The following is a 19,645-nucleotide window of genomic DNA, read 5'->3' as shown; positions in this document are numbered from 1 at the left end:
ACACTGTACGATGAAACCGTGCAGTTTTGTCGTACATTGTGAGCTGCAACTGCGTGCAACGATTGAAAAAATCGCAGAGTGTATTCCCGGCTTTAAGAGTCATCTAATTGGTGACTCCACAGGCTAACTGGTAAGGGATAAGAATATGCATTATTTTAAAGCAGGATTTGGTCATAAAAACAAATTACAACACCTCACGAAAAACTTCAAAAACCATCATCCAAAAACTGAAAAGAGTATTTCAGAACTGCATACATCAGCAATACCCTCCACCTGCCGGTTGTTTTGAAAGGCAGCTATAACTTTGTCATAGCTGTTGTCAAAAATAAAATATCTTAATATCTTGTTTAAAATTGGCCACAATTCATGCAGGGGTTGTAATGAACATTTGGAAGAAAGTGCTTTCATCACATTAAGCCAACTTGAGTAGAGCATCGTGATGTGGGGATGCTTTCCTTAAATAAATTAAAAAGTTGTCACAAAGTTGATGGAACCAAATATAGAGGAGTTCTGGAACAAATAAACAAAGAAAAAAACTGTAAGAGGCTGCAAAATAATTCAGAAAACTTAAAGGGGAACAACGTTTTTTTTACATTGGGCCCTTGATTTTACGTTATTACATCATGTTCTACTCACCCATATAAGTTTTGTGTCATTTGGAGCCGTTCTGAAGATATTCGGTCAGATCTAAGTAAGTAGGTTATATCCAAGTAACGTCTTTCTATGGGCAAACGAGTTAAAGGCACAAACCAAACTGCTCATAATTTATTCTTTATGGTACGCCAGCATTCATAACATGTAGGCGAATCACTGTCCCCCAGACATCCACAGTTATATTTTTTATATTTATATTTTTTTTAAAACAAAGCGGCGCGTGTATGACGTTATCCACGCGCCAGCACTGGAGTTGTGACAGGCAGCCCGGGCCACAGGCGGCTACGCTCTACACCTTATATTCATTTTTCTAGCTAATCTGAATCGTTCAATTCCATTTCGAGAACGAGATCATCTTTGGTAGTAGCACTAGACATCTTCCAGGCATGTGAATAAAACTACTTCATCCAGCGGACAGGATGAATGAACGGTAGCTGGCACGCGCGGATGCCGTCATACACACTCTGCTTTGTTTTTAAAAGATATAAATATAAAAGATATAACCGTCGATGTCTGAGGGACAGTGAGTCGCCTACATGTTATGAATGCTGGCATACCATAAAGAATAAATTATTAACAGTTCAGTTTGTCCCTTCAAGCCATTGCCCAAACGTAGACGTTACTTCGATATAACCTTGGATATAACGGAATATCTTCAGAACAGCTCCAAATGACACAAAACTCATATGGGTGAGTAGAACATGTGTTTCTCTTTAACAGTTAGGGTGGAAACAATCATAGGCGTACTGCCAACGAAATAAAAAACAGATTATATCAGAATTTTCAGTTGTTAGAAAGACCTAATCAAAATCCAAATATTAATTCAGTTCAAGAACTATGATCTATTTTTATTGCGATAACTGTGAAACAGTTTTGTTGTACAACAGTAAAGCACTTTATCTATAAATCAAACATTTACTGCCAGGACATTATCGCAGCAGTACTTTACCTTATATCAATGTTGGCATGTTTAAATCAGTATGGTTTCTAAAAAAGCAAGCACAGTGGTGAGTTTGATACTGAATTATCTTTTCAAATTTGCATCCTTCCAAAATGTTTAAAATGTCTTTTAAAACCTTATCTCTGTTACTGATTTATATTTTATTGACCATAGTACCAATATTCCTACAGTAATAAAACCTATCACTAAAAGAATTACCCTATTTTTACAAATTCTAATTAAATAGCAAATACACTACCACAGTTAAGTTTACTGTGTACACATATAAAAGTCTTTGTATTGGATTTTTTTTAAGATCAAATGTGCTGGTGACTTAGATGTTGAAGATTTAGTTTATTGTCTATATAATTAAAAGAACCTTATAGTCATAAAGGTGGGTTAGGTATTTAGGAGTAGCATGTAACAAGAGGGATTTAATGAAAAAGAAATAAAATAAAGATGGATTGTAAGCACAAAATGGGCATGGAGGTAGGAGGCAAACACAAAATTACCCAGTAACAAACTAAGGCAAAGGGCTTAAAAAGAACAGAGTACAGGTGCAGACAATGAGCTAAATAGGTAAACACAGGTGAAGGGGATCAATTAGCCGCATGTTGGCTTTGGCACAGGGACTAACAATTAATGAACAGACAGGGAGTAACCAGGAAGAAATCTGCATAAAGTCAGAATAAAATACAATAAGAAATACATCAAATACTCAGTAAACAAAGACTTTAAAAAGAAAACTCAAAGCACAAATCAGCCACAGAATATAACACTTTAAAATTCAAGCCTAACTGTAGCAAAACCTCAGTCTGCCTCTCTGCAGTCATTTGTTTCATGATCAAATGAGACCTATATTTAAAAATCAGTAAACACTGAAAACATCCAACAGTTTGCAAATATTGCAGATATCACATTTGTCATCTTAAATACCCGTGGCTGAGTGAGTCGATTGGCTGGTGTTTGAGCTTCAGCTTTTCTAGTCTAAAAGCTGAAATGCCCTGGGGAGAGACACTCAACAGTGGGGAGAAAAATGTGCTGCCAATTTATGGAATTTAGAAATACATACAATTCTATATATGTAGGTGTATGCATGTGGAAGAGAGAGGAACGGAGAGAGAAAAGCTCTCCATCTATTAACTAAGAGCCAGAGGAACATGTAGGCAAATGTCTAAATTTGACTCACTGCTTCAAAAAGCTGAGTATGGCCATACATAAAAGATACAAAATATAACAACTTGTAATAGTAACTCTAATAATATCTATAAAGTTTTGACAAAGCAAAATAACTTTCATGGCCAATGTCATAAACATACTGTAACATTGCAAACATTACTGAAAAAATGCTGTTTGTTGGTTTTTATGAGTAAAAATATTTCACTTATAAATTACAACCTTTACAATAATTAAATTATATTTATTTTTGATTCAGTTAATTGCTAAATGGGTAGTTAGTTACAGTCATGTTCTGTTCAAGTCAGTTCAGTGCAGCTTGGTTCAGTTACTGAGTTATTTCAGTTTAACTCAGTTTAAGTTTAATTCAGTCATATTCCTCTCAGCTCTGTTCAATAAGTCTCATTACAACTCAGTTTTAGTTTGTTTAGCACTCGGTCATCTTAATTTTAAGCCAGTTTAGCACAGTTAGAATTATCTCATTTAAATTGAATCCTTTTTATTCCTTTTTAGTGCGGTCTCTGATTCAGATAAATATATTGAAGTTTAATGCATTTCATTTAAATGTCATTCTATGTCTTATCCGGTTTAGTTCATCTAAATTAATTAAGAGTTATTTTGTTCTATGCAGTGTTTCCATTAAAGAACAGTTGAATTCAATCCAATTAGATTCACTTTAAAGTGAACAAAAACTAGTTATATCTACCATACTGTATTTTAAATTGAATGAATTTGTTCAAATTCCACTTTTGATATGCTTTCTCCTTTTATATGAGAAAGATACTTTAAACCTATTATTGGTATAAATAATTATAGGAATGACAACAGCTTTGTTTATTAGACCGTTCAGCTTTTACAGAAATCCAAAAACAAAATTGAAATTTGATATCCAAGGTTATTTGATGTTGAGTTTTTTTTTTTTTCTGTCAACCTTTGTCAACCTCACAACTTTTTTCAACAACCACTTTATGTATATAAGCACAGAAGTATATAACATTTGTCTTTTAGGCTCGAGGGCCTCTTTGCCATCACCCTAAGTCTTGCCTCTTTCACTGATTTATGCTCAGATTCAAGTTGAAACCCTGGCTCCTAAACCTTAATATTATCCCCTTTCAGAAGTAGCATGTTAGAAAAAATATCTTTTTAAACCTAAATCCACTAAAGGAATTAATAGGTTGGATCATAACTGTATCTCAGGAAGTGCAATAACTCACCCAGCAAATACACTAAGAACATTCAACATGTTACTGCCTTTAAAATCGCTCTCTGTTTCATGTAGAGTAACACATTTATGTGCTTTTAATTTGAGATTTACATTACCATCCAGTCCCATGTTGAAATTGTGCCCATTATATATAACGTTGTTGTGCTGTTAATTCCATTTCATGACGTGCATCCGACTGTTTAGATGAGGCTGCCAGTGAAAGAGAGATACCAGAAAATTTAAATCCCAAAAACCAGCACCAGCACACTGTAAAAATAAAGATTAAACAGCTCTGAAATACATAACCGATTACAAATAGCAGATCATTAATTATCCAAATAATTAAAGTATCCACAAACACTAAACTGAAGGGAAACATGCTCCAAGGAATTGGTAGCTTTTCGTAAAATCTCACATAATTCAGCATAATTATTAAAAATTGGTTCATTTTATAAAAGAAAAAACATAAATATACTTAATAAATTTTAATTTCAGCATCAACTAATAACTTACTAAATAGTTTTAGTAAGAAATACTTTCCTTAAAGTTTAGAGTTACAATATAATAAATATGTGAGCAAATAAAAAATAAATCTGTTCTACCTGATTGATAAGTTCTAGGAGCACAAAACATTTTTACAGTGTGTTTATGGAGTATTTATAAACTAAGCCGTGCGACAGCTCCTTATACAAATGGCTTATTTAAAACCTGTTCACAGTATGCATGTTTTATGCTACATTGCACTTCCATCTCAGAGCCACTATTCTTTTGTCTGATACTGCAACATACCTCTGACTACCCTTCAAACACATCAGCTTTGTTGCTCCATGTCATGCTGCCCACACAGCACTCTCCCAGCTTGTTGCTACTCCTGGTAACGATGTTTGAAAAGTTATTATCACAGTAGCGAAAAGTCAGCCCAAATCCAGCCTTCGGGTAAGGGAGGACTAGTTTATTTATTTAGCACATTTCAGTAGTAACACAATTCAATGTGCTGCACATAAAATAACTATAAAAGTATATGAAAAGATAAAAAAAACACGAAAATGAATAATAAAATTAAGTTGAACTTAAAAATTAATCATTTAAATTTAGATGGCACAGTCAAATGCCATTCTAAAATAAAAGAGTGTTTTTAAAGTAAATTTAGATGTAGGGTTTTTATCACTTTTACAGTTTTCTGAGTGTGTGCTCCAGAGTTATGGAGCATAAGAACTAAAAGCTGTTCCTCCATGCTTGGTTCTGGTTCTTGGTCTGCAGAGTAGACTTGAGCTAGAAGACCTGAGAGGTCTGGGTGGTTGATACACTGACAACAAGTCTAAAATGTATTTTGGTGGTTTCGTTTGAAGACTTTTATTCAGTGCAGGAGCAAAAGAAAACAGCTGTCTAAATCAGAGGTGTCAAATAATAAAGTACAAATACTTTGTTACATTACTTATGTAGAAATGTTGGCTTTCTATGCTTTACTTGAGTTATTATTTTTTTAGACAACTTTTTACTTCTACTGCTTACATTTTTTTTGGTAACTATCTCTGCCTTCTTCTTACATTAAAAAAGACTTATTAGTTTTGTTTCATTTAAACTCATTTTTGTTAGGGCTTGTTGGTATTTAAAAAAAATATAAAAACCATTGAAATAGTTTGTTTCATCCTCAATTTCTTTGTGGTTGGACTGCACCAACCTGTTGTTTCCTAAATACCACAATAAATAGTTTTTCAAGATGATGCAAAGTTAAAATTGACACTGTTGCTCTTAGTTATGAAACTAAAAAACTGAAGTCTTAGGAAATTATCATTCAGGATTGTAGAAACATGTTTCTTTGATAGGGTAGTGCAGTAACCAGTATACGGTTTAAAGCATCTGTCCTTAACTTTTTTTTTATGCATTAATTTTAGAATAGAATAGAATTGAACTTTATCGTCATTACACTGTCACAAGAACAAAGCAACGAAATGTAGTTTGCATTTATCCATCAGTGCTTTACAGGATATAAATGTGCACAGTGACGGTATATGTATAGACTATTAATGTTATATATAAACATAGAATAATTCTAAGAGGCTATAACAAATAAATATGAAAAGGTATATACAGATTATATAGGAAAGTTAGGATATGGATTATATGTATATATTAGTGGGGTAAATATAGGATAAATAATGACAGATAATAGCAGATAAAATATTTACAGATTATAGACAGCTATAGTTGAGAAGTACGTGTAAATGGTGTTAGATTTAACTTTTACACTTTAAGTAGTTTAAAAAATGGTACTTTTACACTTTTAATTGAGTAAAAAACTTAAGTTGATTCTCTAACTTCTACAAAAGTGAACAGTAAAAAACAGTAGGATTTATATTTCTACTTGATTTATAAACATGAATACTTTTGACACCTCTGGTCTAGATAGATAACACTGTCCCATAAAATTATTGGTACTTCTGCACTTTTCTACACCTTTTCTACAACCCCTATCTGCTCTCACGTCAGGAGTTAGTCTTTTCTGAAAACGTTGCACGATGTTTAAATCCTGTGAATTCCTTTCCTCTTTTAACAAAGAGTTAAAAATCGCCCAGTGATCTGAGTCCCACCCTTTTCTGCGCTCAATCCTCAGGTGCTGTAGATTCAGCGTTATTCCATCTTTATCTGGCTGACCATCTCTCTGTTGGTTCAGACCATATGTTATGAGTAATGTGGTGTAAAGAAATAGCAGCACAAGGTTTCCAAGGTTTTGAGAACAGAAAAAGGCCTGTGTTATAACAGATTCTCCACCATAATTATAAAGAGGTTAGAGGATGTTTTCCGACTTAAGCACAATGTAAGACTTAAAGTCACAGCAGAGTTTAACTCTACACATTGCAGAACACAGTTAATGGCTGCTATACACTCTTCATGATTATACAATACAACTTTTCACTGCTGCCATTCGCAACAAATCCCTCAACAAAGTTGGAAGCTGTTGTATAAGTTATGCAATAAAATCTGAATAAAATTCTCTATTATCAGTCCCATGTTGAGTAGTAGCTTAGAGAAAAAAAGAAAAAAAACAAAACAAGAAATGGAATAAAAGGGGAAGTATTTAGACACAGTGATTAACTTTATGATTTAAAAATCAATCGTACAACCAGTGTTGTTGCCCATGCTTGCTACAGAGGTTTTCTTTAGACAATTTTTACAGGTTACATACCTTAGCAGCAAATAAAAGTCAAATTTTTCCAAATTTAGTGTAATAAGATCTTTCTGTGTTATCACAATAAAGGCTTTGGGTTTTCAAACATCTTTACCGGGGGAGACAATTCAAGTTAAGGGTTCTTTGAAATGGAAAGAAAAATGCTTTACAGTACTTGCCAACCACAGTATAGGTGCTGTGTTTATTTTTTAAATAAATTGAATAAAATAAACAGAAGAAAATAAATATTCCATATAAAAATACCCCCTCCCCCTGGAATGCTTCTCTTTGCTTGACTAACCGCTCATCCCTCACCCTCATTCTTTTGTCTCAGAAAACGTAGGCCGCTTAGTCACGCCTGCCAAAAAGCTGGAGGAAACAATTCGCCTGGCGGAGTTAGTCATAGAGGTCCTCCAGCAGAACCAGGAACATCATGCGGAGGTGAGTGAGAACCCTCTCCTCTCCTCTCCTCCTCAAAGCACTTCCCCCTCTTTACTCCTCACTCTTATCCCACTCGTTCCACTTCAGAGAGTTAGTGTCATAATAATCAGGCAGCTATAAATAAAGCTGCTTTCATCTATCAGTAAAACAAATTCTGCATGAATTTAATTTTGGAAAGCTTTAATTAGCATTGAACTGAATAAGACTACAAAGAACCAGAACTGTTATCTTTAGATATATTTTCCGAGTCGGACAGGCTATGATGTAGTCGCTCTTACTTCAAAAAAAAAAAAAAAAAACCTTAATATTTTGTTACTCTGTAGTTTCGGCATGTCATATAAAAATAGACAACAAAGTGTGTGTGGAGGGTTGTGCCTCTGCATGTGACAAATATTGTGCTCTAAGATTATTTTTTAAAATGAATGAATTACTGAACTACTGTAGCAATGCAGCAAACTAAACCTCCTTTTTACCACAGCAGTATTGATTTTTTTTTGTTAATATGAAATAGCATGCTTCTTGTTATCATTTTCCCTTGTTTGAACAATTAAACTCACTTAAATTAACAGTTTTACAGCAAAGCGTGGGCTACTTTTGGCTGCTGCGAACAAGAAAACAAACTATCAACAAAATATAATAACAAATAGGATTAAAGGAAAAGTCCAATTGCAAGGAATAATAGATTTATCATTGTTTATACCTGAAACTAATACATTTGCACTGATTTAATGAACTTAGCGTTTAATCAGTAAAAAAATAAAAAACATTTATTGCGACCACTGGAGCAGAAATTTTTGCCCAAATATAGTAACACCTCACACCTGCCATCTCGCGGCAGTGACGTCACGGTGCGGTACGCTGAGCGCCATTCTCCCCGCTTTACAAGCAAAATCAGTGGGAACTACTAGACACATCTGCTATCAACAATAATTATTTAAGATTTCGAGAGGACTTCTCCATTGAAATTCCTGAGAGCTATAATTAAACTGACAATGCCCACCTTCATGGTAGTTTGATGTTGTAATAGATCAGGTAAAAGTAAAAAAAAAACTGTCTCTCTGATTTATGATCCTCCAAGGAAGGGTTTGTCGTCGGATTGCCAACTTGTAGAGGGAGCATAATATGTAGTAAACATTTCGAAGAAGAATGTTTTCAAGATGACTTGGATATTAGCGCATTATGACAAAGGATACAGCACTAGGACTTGCTCAACAGCCGATACCGCACTGTGAGGTCACAAACTAGTAGGTGGCAGTAGTGTTCTTAGACAAACATGGATCTCTCCAGTAAAGCGCAATCAAACGAAAATTACTCTTAATTAAAAACACTTATTATTTATTGAACAGTATGTAATAATTTCATATTTAAAGTACTTTCAGAAGTTTTATTTCTAAATATGATCAGACTTTCCCTTTAATATAAAGCAAGTTAATTCACAGATGATAATAGCAAAAATATTTTGATGACCCTAATGCCATTTGATATGTTGAGTTTCATTATTCTACAAAGGAAACTCCTGGATTGGGGAATGTCATTAAATTAATCTATGTTCCAGTTATGTAAAAAAAAAAAAACATAAAATACATTGTACTGTATTTATTTTGTTCACAGTGTTACCATATGTTTCAGTTTTTAAAAAATTACATTTTATTATAATAGCATCTGCTATGCCTAAATTCATGAAAACTATTTCAATTATAGTGATTTATTTACTATCTTACTGCTAGAAGATTTAATTTACACTGACCTTTGATTTAGCCTCTCTTTTATCCCGTTTTCTAAAGAAGAAACTTTTTATATTTAATCTCTGAAAGGTCAGGATTTTGTAAAAACCTTTTTTCTTCATTTTGAATTTTTTTTATTGTGGATTTAGTCTGATAACGTGTAATAAGAGTTTTTTTTATTAAATGTGATTCATGTTTTTTAATAGAGAAAAAAAATACACTACGAAATAAAGTTGTTTACCCATCTTACCTACCGGTGACTATTTAATATAAATAATAAGAAATTGCTGCATTGCAGTTTCAGATACAGTATCTCACAAATGTGAATACACAGCTTATGTTTATTTTTCATGTGAAAGATGTATTTTCACAGAACAATCCTGAAGATATGACACTTTGAAGCAATTTAAAGCCCCTGTCACACCTTGCCAATTTAGCCAGCGTATCCTGACGTCCCAGAATCTTCTAAAAAGCTGACCTATGCTGAACTTTCAATGTGTTTTATCAATTTTGGGCTTATATATAGGGTATTCATAATGAGTCCAGAGCATATGTCCACCGACAGCCTTACTCATGCATAACCAAGGCAGTGTAATGCCTATTAAATGTCACAAGTCAGTGCCCCCCCCCCAAAAATAAAAAGAAAAAAGGTTTGCAGTCACAGCATATTCAGCTTGATATCTTCTAGGAAGTTAGTCGTGGGCGTAAAGGCGGGGAGGATCCCTCACACTCACCTTCTCACTCACCCTATGATGGGGATGAAGTCTGAAGCAGTACTGATGGTTTTCCTCCTGTGGACCCCTTTCATACCAAAACGCTGCCACTACGTCATTATAAGGTAGCTGTACGTTGGAAACACGTTCAGCAGTCATTTGGAACACGTCAAATACGCTGATATGCGTTGGAGATAAGTTCTTGATAAGTTCCAGATAAGTTATGCACAAGTTACTCATAGGTTTTGGATAAGCTAGATGCCACTACTTATGGGTAACTTATACTTAACATATGTCAGTGATCAGATTACTTATCTTTGACTTATGCCCCACGTATGAGCATACGCTGGCATACTTACTGAACTTGCCGTATGTCGACGTGTGCCAGCGTGTTTCAGCCAGCGTGCTCATAACTTCTACAAAACCTACCCATAACTTTTCCAACGCATGTCTGCTTTTTTGCAAGATTTTCTGTACGTCAGGAATATGCTGGTTTAAATCGTCAAGGTATGACGGGTATAAAGTAATGAATTGAATAAATGCAATTTTCCTTTCCCTGTAAAATAAAACAGTTGCTGTACATTTAGTACATCCCTCAGTTCAAATCTCCAAATCTGCCCAATTAAACAATTTTCCCTCCGTGGTGCCATGTGACTCATTGGTTTTGCAAGATCTCAGGTGTGAATGGGTGGTAGGTTTTTTCAATATTACTCTCTCTCTCATACAGGCCAAAGTAGATTTAACATGGCACCTCATAGTAAAGAAAAACTTTGAGGGTCATAAACAAAGACTTTGTACTCTACATTGTGAGGCCCTTTGTCAGTAGGAAGATTTCTAACACCCTGAAACTGAGGTGCAACAGTGGCCACCCAGCGGGTTAACAGGACTGGTTCCACTTAGGACATGGTTCTGGTAATTCCTGTCCACCACTTCCCCTGCGTGTCTTCTAGGGAAGTGATGGCATACTGCTTAGATCACTGGGAGTTTGCCTCCTGGAGAGACTGAAAGATCGCAAGTTTGAACCTCTGACTTTCTGTCTGGGTCATTGAGCTCCTTAGCCTTAGAGTGCGTCCTGTGCCAGACTCAGTGCTGCAACCACGGCATGAGTCATTCCAAGGGGAAGCTCTCCACTCTGGGACCCTATGGCTATATTTATCTATTTTAATCTTACTTTTTTATTTATTCCGCAAACTGTTTGCAGGCTGTCTTGTGCATTCGCTTCAGAAGAGCAGTAAAGACCAGTTGAATGCCAAGTGCTGTCAATGGCCTTTGTGCTGACTGGCTGACCTCCCTCATAGGTTCAACCTCCACAGCGTGCTTGCAGCACATATCTGTCTCTTTTTAACAGAAAATCTAGATATGACCACTTGCACATAATTTCTTTGGCTAGCAATGGCAAGGCTGTTCTGTGGTCTGATGCTACCAGGAGAAACATATTCGGTTCCCGCTATGTGGCAGCAGGACTCCACATGACAAGTGTATATTGTCTGCAATAGAACATTGGTTGGAGTGTAATGGTTTGGGGCTGCATGTGTGTTGCACCTTCACCAGCTGCAGCACCAGTGGCAATCTGTGAAGCAATCCCTATTTACAATAGAGTTCATGCATTCCAGGAAAATAATGTTGGCCACACCAAAAGCTGATACTTTGGGAAAATTTAAACACTTTTACTAGGGAGTGTAAACGTTTTTGTGTGTTGAGTTTTTTTTACACTCTTATGTACACTGGTTATTTTACTTAAATCCAAGTGTCACTTCTTCAAGATTTGCTCATGAAAAAAATACATGAAAAACTATACAAACATAAGGGGTGTATTTACAATTTGTGCATTCAAAATTTGTGCAATTTTTATATAAACTCTGAATAGTACTATGAATAAAATTAAATATGAAAGGACTTACTTCTCTTTTTACTTATGGCAGTATGGATTTGACAAACATAAGTGACAGTAATAAAAAAATTACAGTATTTCCAATAATACATTTTAAGCATAGAGAAATTAACATCATTTGTTGATTTAAAACATCAAATGAGCTTCATCCCTTTATCACCTTTGCTGCTAGAATGTTCTGCTAGAGGACAGCTTTACCATGTGTAGATGTGTAGATCTGCAGATGATCCAGCATGGTCTTAGAAAATGCAGATAAAACAGATTTATTGTATCTCTCTGAATATGCTTGACAGGCGGCAGTCACAAGTTCTGGAGATCAATCGGTACAGTATTTATATTTCTTTCTCCTCTTCAGTCCCCATCACAACCCCCTTGTATGGCATGAGCCACTATGGCAAGAGGCACGTTTCAGGCAAAGATTTAACTCATAGTTGCTGTAGCTTTGGGTGAGTTTAAAGGCCTAGATTTGAAAAGCAAGCTTGTAATAAAATTCTGAAATGAAAAAAAAAAAAAAGACGCACATTAGCTTTCACAACATGATTGTGATCATTAAGCATGTTCATCAGGCCATGAAGAGGTTTCCTTTTATCCAAGCATGCCAAACCAGAGAATTTCCCAAAGTATGCTCCATACAAACCTTTGAAGTTGTATCCACCATGAACATTTGTTCCCTCTCCATCTGACAATTGATTTCACAGTCCACACTTGTTCAAAAATTTCTTTTCCAGCTTCTCCTCCTCCATCCCTTTCTGCTATCTGTCTTTAGCATAAAAACCCTTTTCAAACAAATGACTCAAACTACATTGTTGTTCTGTACATCTTCCTGTGTTTTTACTGTCTAATGATTGGTGACTGTGGAAGCAGGGAAAAGAGGTACGTAGCCAGCTTAATGGGAACCCCTCCCCATAATGCTCTGTGCATGTCAAAGCACACAATTCCACATATCCTACCCTTTCAGCATCAGTAACCCCTCCTTCCCCCTTCCTCCCTGGCCCGGCCTTGTCATTTGGCACAGTTTTACTGATACAGCGTTGCAGCCTTTGTGCCTTTACTAAGTCTGACATAGAGCTCCTTAAGTCACGTTTGGGTCCCTCAGCTACTATCAAAGGGTGGAGGCTGCACTACCTTAGGGCGTTAACCTGACGGAAAATCTACCGTCCTCTCATTTGCCTTTCATGAGAGTATTTCTCCTTGAATGTGGTGAAGGACTTGTTTGCTGCCTGTTTTGTTCTTCTAACTTTAGAGCTATCATGCTTTTTTTATTCTAGCAATGGGCAGGTAAGTTGGTGTTTAAGTAAATCTGTTTTGCCATTGATTATTATTCCAGGTGGTAAAATAACAAGAGGATAAAACTGAAGCATGCAAAGGATTAAGCTTCTGTTATTGAATTTGGCAACATGTTAGCTTGAATGATAAACAAATAAACCAAGACTGCCAGCTAAGCAAATACTGTTAATGAGTGAGGAGGTCCTGACAGTGCCAAACAGTTGTTATCTGATACTTAAAAACTTTACTTAACTAATTGGAAGAGAGTCAAGACATGCTGTGGGCTGCAGTCTTTGGTGTGCCTATATTTAAATATGTGCATGAGTCACATTCACATCTAGTGGGATTGCTGCTGATGTGAATGGTGGACCCCCTTGTTTCCTAAGCTTCAGAAAAAAAAAGCATGCAGGGAGATCCACATTTGCATGGGAATAGCATCTTTGCCTTTTGTGCACAGAATATGTCACTAAGGAACATAAAGTGGATGGCAGAGGTTTCCAACTTTTAACTTTTTCCACATTTTGTCACGTTACAAACTTCACCTTATTTTACTGTGACTTTATGTGACAGACCAGGAGAAAGTAGCTCATGACTATGAGGTGAAAGGAAAAGTAGACATGGTTATAGTTTTTCTCTATCAAGCCTTATTTAATCTGGATCTAGAAAAATCCAGCAACAAGTTGCATTCAGATCAATAGAATACACCTGGAAAGAGTGTATTTACAGGATGTATAATTTCATATATGGGTGGTTTGTGAAGGTCAGAGAAAAAGCTGCAATTAAATTTAAAGTAGGCCAGAACTTTAAACATCTTAAAATGAATTAATCCAAGAATTAAGAATAACAAAGCATGGAATATCTGCAGAGCTTTGAATAAGTAGTCATCCATCTAAACTAAGACTGGGCGAAAAAAGCTATAAAATAGGAAAGCAGGCTTGGGGCCCATTAGAAGAGAAATAGACAGGAATCAGCCAGTGATTATTAACCATGCTGCAGTGCCTTACAAAAGTATCCACCCCCTTGCACTTTTTGACCTTTTGCCACATTTCAGGCTTCGGACACATTGTAATTTTTTTAAAGAATCTACATCAAGAAAGACAGAAAAATGAAGTGGAATTATATCTATTGGATATTTGAAAGTTTTTCTGGATAGATGTAGATACGTTTCAGTTAGAAGATCTGAGACTCTAACCAAAGCATGAAGCTCTTTATCTATTATGACAAAGAAAAATTTATTCAAAACTCCAAATATAAAAGGTTGGAAAAACACTAAAATCCACTAAACTTTGAGTTTGTAACTTGACAAAATGTTAAAGGAGCAATAAGTAAAATTTCACCTCTTAGTGGTGCTGTTGAGCATTATCTGTAGACCAAAACATAATGTGCAAACGCCTCTCTCTACCTTCACTCCAGGGATAAACCTGCTCTGAAAGCAAAACAGCATTAACTTTCAGAGAAATAAAGCTCATAAACATGAAACTGGAGAACAACACGAAGAGATGGGGTGTGATGTCACCCCTTATTTCAGCTAAAAAGATACCATTAGTTCCTGACCTAACAACCTTTAGTTCTTTCTGTCTAAAATAATGAATTATTGCTTATTGCTCCTTTAAGGTAATCGATAGGAATAATTTTGTATGACATTTTTTTAGCAATACAACTTTGCCAATCTGAACAAGTTACAATAAAGTTACTCATGATGTATGTGAAAAGCTCTCTCAATTACACACAAACCAACAGACTGACACCCTCATTCTGGTCAATCACGTTCAAAAAAGCATGTACCATGTAAAATCAATAACACCAATCTATCTCTGTCTGAACATTAAATATTGAATTGTGAGGACTTATTTAAGACTAAAACACCTAAACTTCTGTAGTTATGACTAGCATGCAGTAAAGGCTCCTGTCATTAAACTACTGATTCTAAAAGAAAGAGTTTTAATTAGACAAGTCTTCCTGAAATAACATTGAATCATGAAATCAGACATTATGTCAATTTAAATATTCTGCTTTAAGGACTGATTTTACTGTGGGTTTATGATTTTGCCAGTAGACAGCTGTCATAGCAGTTTAGAGAATCTGGAAAAATTATCTCGGAAAAAAAAAAAGCTTGTTGCTTAAAAGACACTCTTTATAGCAAATTTTAGATTATACCTCCTGAAGCAGCAAATTTACTGTAGTATTTACCAAGTAAATATCATGTGTGTAGTTTTTTTTTTTTTTGCAAGAATATCTTGGTAACAAAGAAGCAAATGCCTCTTTATTGCTTTATTTCAGTGTTTAGATTAGGTTTTGCTCTGTAACAGTAAACATTTCAGCAAATGTTAGCATTTTAGCTCATGTTTGCATAAGCTTTGGGTAACATTTAATTTATTATATTGCTTGCTTACATTCTTTCAGTTGCCTTGTAAATAATACTGGAATTTATCTGAAGGGAGCATTATTCCCAACATATCTACCACTGATCATGCTTACTGTTGATAACACAGCGAGGCTCCTAGCATCTTTCCTGATGTCAACATTTCTTATTTACGGAAGTTTCCATCCCTTTAGAGCTTTAGAGCCTAAAACATGCTATCAAACTATTTTCTGCTTTTTCTTTGTACTTTTTTTTTTTACTCTGTTTGTAAATTGATATGTACAGTAGAGTATCAAACTCTTATTAACAGTCCACACAGCATTAAGCAAGGGAACTTGTGGGCTTTTTACATAAGAACTAGATTCTAATACTAATTTTAATTGTTAGAAATTGCCTAGAAATTTTTAGTTGGCTTCTTCTCAGTAACTTCATGGGGAAGATTTAGAAGAAATTAAATTCCACCTCAGATTGAAGAACTTCAATATGTAACTTAAACCTACTCAGGGTCCATGAGATTAACTGGAAAAGTTTAGCTGACAGTGAACAACCCCATTATGCTGAACAAAGCAGTAGCTGAGTTTAGCCTCATATTTGAAGTATAGATGACAGAAGTGTGAAGTTTTAGCAAATGATAACCCAATAATGTCACAATTAATCAGAGACTGCACACACATTTTAAAACACTCCAGGGGTTTTCATGTAAGAATCCTTGTTTCGACTCCTTTAGTCCTTTCGAAGGATCTGTTCATCATGTTTCTCACCCTCCTGCTGTGTCTCCAGGCTTTTGCATGGTGGACAGACCTTATGGTGGAGCACGCCGAAAACTTCCTGGCCCTTTATGCCATTGACATGGATGCTGCTCTAGAGATCCAGTCACCCGAGAGCTGGGATAGCTTCCCTCTTTTCCAGCTTCTCAATGACTTCCTCCGGACAGACTGTGAGCTCCAGCTGTTACTCAAATATCGCCAAACACATCGATCTTGAACTAAGATTCTAAAACGTATATGTTTCATCCTTTTTCCCCCACAATAGATTATCTGTGCAATGGAAAGTTCCACAAACACCTCCAGGATCTGTATGCTCCTCTGGTGGTTAGATATGTGGATCTGATGGAGTCCTCCATCGCACAGTCTATCCACAAGGGTTTTGAGAGGGAATCCTGGGAACCTGTTAAGTAAGGAGCCTGTGTCTTTGTTTCAAGGCTGGTGGATGCTTGCACATGCAAAGCTTTTATAACACAATGACTGTGTGGAGGCTGACGAATCCGAGAGAGCAGCGATAACGTTCCCTCTGACTTCCTTTAGGTTCACTGTTAGAGAATGAGCAAAGAGTGGGCTGAAAAAAACCTATTTGTTTCACTGAAAGAAATAGGTTTTTTATATCTGGAGGTAGTTTTTTGCAATTAATGCATGAGTCAATAGGCCTTTTTTTAAAACACATTGGGATCAGAGCAACATGTTATATTTGTGTTTTGTCTGTAAAATAATCACCATAATATGTGCTTTGACATTTTTCCGAGTCTGCTTTGTCTTTGTTAGGATTTGTTTGTTGAGGCTTAAACATGTTTGTGACATTTTATTGTTTTCAGCCAATATTGTATATACAAGATAGTTTTACTTTGCCCTTTTTTTTCTGTTTCACGGCTTTTACTACATCACGTTTTTGTTGAGCTCTCTGGACTCATGGGTATTTCTCTATATTGTCCCTTTGATATTAGTTAATGTGTGCTACTGTATGCTTGTGTCTTCTTCTATTTTCAGATTTTACTTTTATGATGAATGTTACATGGCTTTCTGCAGCTCCCACACCACTGTTATGGATTCTTTTTTTGTTTCTTTTTGTCTGTCTTTTCTGCAGGAGTTTAACAAGTAATCTGCCCAATGTGAATCTACCAAATGTGAACCTCCAAATTCCCAAAGTACCAAATCTGCCAGTGCCAGTAGCAGGACTATCAGTTAACCTTCCACAAATGCCTAGCTTTTCAACCCCGTCATGGATGGCTGCTATATATGACTCTGAGTGTGTATTCACCTAGTTTACTCTAGATTTTGTAAAGCAAGCAGAGAACAACTTGGTATGAAGATGGCTTTTTTTTTTCTTAAATGCATTTGAATACAAATCAAATTCACATGATTAAAAATTAGGCCTTTTTTCCCCCTCAACATCAGTTGTTGGCGATGAAGTTCATGTTCATGCCAAGGTCACTCTGAGTTAGAGTAGATGAGATTCTGCTTTCTAAAATGAGAGGCTGCAAGTCTTTCATTTATCCCAACATGCATGCTGCTGAGCTGAGGTGTGGAGGTGAAGACAACAACAAGTAGAATAGGAAACAATTAGATGTGAAGAACTACCCACAATAATTAGCACATGTGGTTGAAATTAGCAAGACCTTAAAATAGATGAATCTATCATTGCAGTGGCATATTATCTCATATATGTCTTATAGTCCTGTATGAGGAGATACATCCTTTATTTGAAGCCACACAACTCCATAGTAATTGATCATGTTTTGCAGCTTTTTGCTGGTGAGAGCAGGCCTGGTCCAGGTATAACATGAAGCTGGAGGATAAAGACTGATAACTGACCAATCCTTGAGCTCAAACTTTACAGATTTTTATTTTATATCCTCTTCACTGAGCTTCTCCTGTTGAAAGACACAAGGATCAACAATTTGAAGCTTTATGGCCGAAGCCACCAGATTTTTATTCTAGACGTATTTCATCGTGCAATGGGTTTTTAAGCAGGTTACCATACAACACGCTTAGCCTAGAGTGTTCATTTCCAAAAAACTAGCTTGATTAATTAAAGCACACAACATAAGTCTAATACCAGGAGAGTTTGAGAAATTATAGTTTGTCATTGTAGGACACTAAAGCCTTTCTCCTGGCATGTTGTGTTCTTGTTATTCAGATAACAAGGTCCTGCTGATTTTTTTTTGTATTTACCTCCCTTATAATCTTCTTGGCTATACATTAAACCAAAATTAATTTAATTACTCAGTATTGTTTTGTTACTTCATAAATATTTGTTTCATTTTTAAATATTTAATATTTAGTAAAATACCCCTCCAACTCAAACGCAAAGGTATTCCTCCAGTTTTCAGTGTGAAATTGCTTAGCTGCAATAATAGATTAATTTATTCCAAGGTTTTTGTTTTTTGCCGATCTTTACCAATGTGCCTATAAGTGTACAGAGAAAAATAAAAAAGATGACAAGTCAAAAAATCCACTTTATAAATAACATCTCCTCAAAATTAGCATCCGCAGACATATTCTCCAAAGTCTGCTGAGATCTGGCTCACGGGCTGCTGTGTCAAATCTAAATGGAGCATATTTTCTAAAAATGAAGGTTTTATTGAATAATAAAATTCCCAAAGCAAAAACTTTGATAAGAAGGACTCATTCCTCAAATTGGATTTTATCCAGTGCAGCCAGTTAAGACGGGTCATAGCAGAGGTAGGACCTCATCTGGGATGCAGAGGAGCATAATAGCAATGCTCAGCAACATTGCCATAGGTCCATCTCTGACCTTTACCACCTGCTTGTAGTCTGATTGGGATGAAGCGACTGGGTCATCGATTGGAGATGATAAAGCAGAGAGGCTCTGAGCCAAGAGGTCAAATCTCTCCATTTTATCACATCTCCTTCTCACCTCGAAACGTTTCCCGATTCCCAATCAGCTCTACTCGAGAACAGAAAGGTCTGCATGGTGTGTTTCAGGGGCATCAACACTCCAGGGTCATGGATGTTGAGAGAGGGTCACTGATGAGTACATCTTTAGGTTCTTGGAACATTTTTTAAGCCCTCTCTCTCGCATCTACATTCCTCCTCCTCTGTCTTCCAGTGCAAACAGCAGCTGTATCTGCAGTGATTTTACCTGCATGTTACCTCTCCATAAATCAGTCAATAATCATGCTTTGCAGCATGTTTATTGATTTGTTTGCCTAAACCCTACCCCACACCTTTTCACACATAGACTGACTGTTCAAAGAAATCTGAGCCACAGAGAGTGACACAGACATCTTGATGGAGCAGTTGGTGTATGGTGAGACTAAACCCTTGGATGTTGAGGAACAGCATCTTTCTCTGCACCTGACGCACCCCCC

At 36.0% G+C, this 19,645-nt stretch overlaps 1 protein-coding gene across 9 annotated transcripts in view; it reads left to right on the top strand.

Moving 5' to 3' along the window:
* The window catches only part of cadps (Ca++-dependent secretion activator), a 107,584-nt gene that overhangs the window by 74,217 nt on the left and 13,722 nt on the right, over positions 1-19,645 (top strand). For 4 of the 9 annotated variants that reach the window (XM_015392187.1, XM_015392184.1, XM_015392185.1 and 1 more), the window contains 6 exons: positions 7,478-7,584; positions 12,206-12,235; positions 12,774-12,785; positions 16,321-16,477; positions 16,573-16,714; positions 17,398-17,559. In XM_015392187.1, coding sequence (XP_015247673.1) covers positions 7,478-7,584; positions 12,206-12,235; positions 12,774-12,785; positions 16,321-16,477; positions 16,573-16,714; positions 17,398-17,559 — 610 coding nt within the window. The remainder of the gene's footprint in view (positions 1-7,477; positions 7,585-12,205; positions 12,236-12,773; positions 12,786-16,320; positions 16,478-16,572; positions 16,715-17,397; positions 17,560-19,645) is intronic. The other 5 variants (XM_015392189.1, XM_015392188.1, XM_015392186.1 and 2 more) reach the window with 3 other exon arrangements.

This window comes from Cyprinodon variegatus, unplaced genomic scaffold (assembly GCF_000732505.1).
Source record: "Cyprinodon variegatus isolate N-32 unplaced genomic scaffold, C_variegatus-1.0 Scaffold577, whole genome shotgun sequence".
Classification (NCBI taxonomy): domain Eukaryota; kingdom Metazoa; phylum Chordata; class Actinopteri; order Cyprinodontiformes; family Cyprinodontidae; genus Cyprinodon; species Cyprinodon variegatus.
The sequence above is the reverse complement of the archived record's forward strand: the minus strand, read 5'-3'. Positions and strand labels throughout refer to the sequence as shown.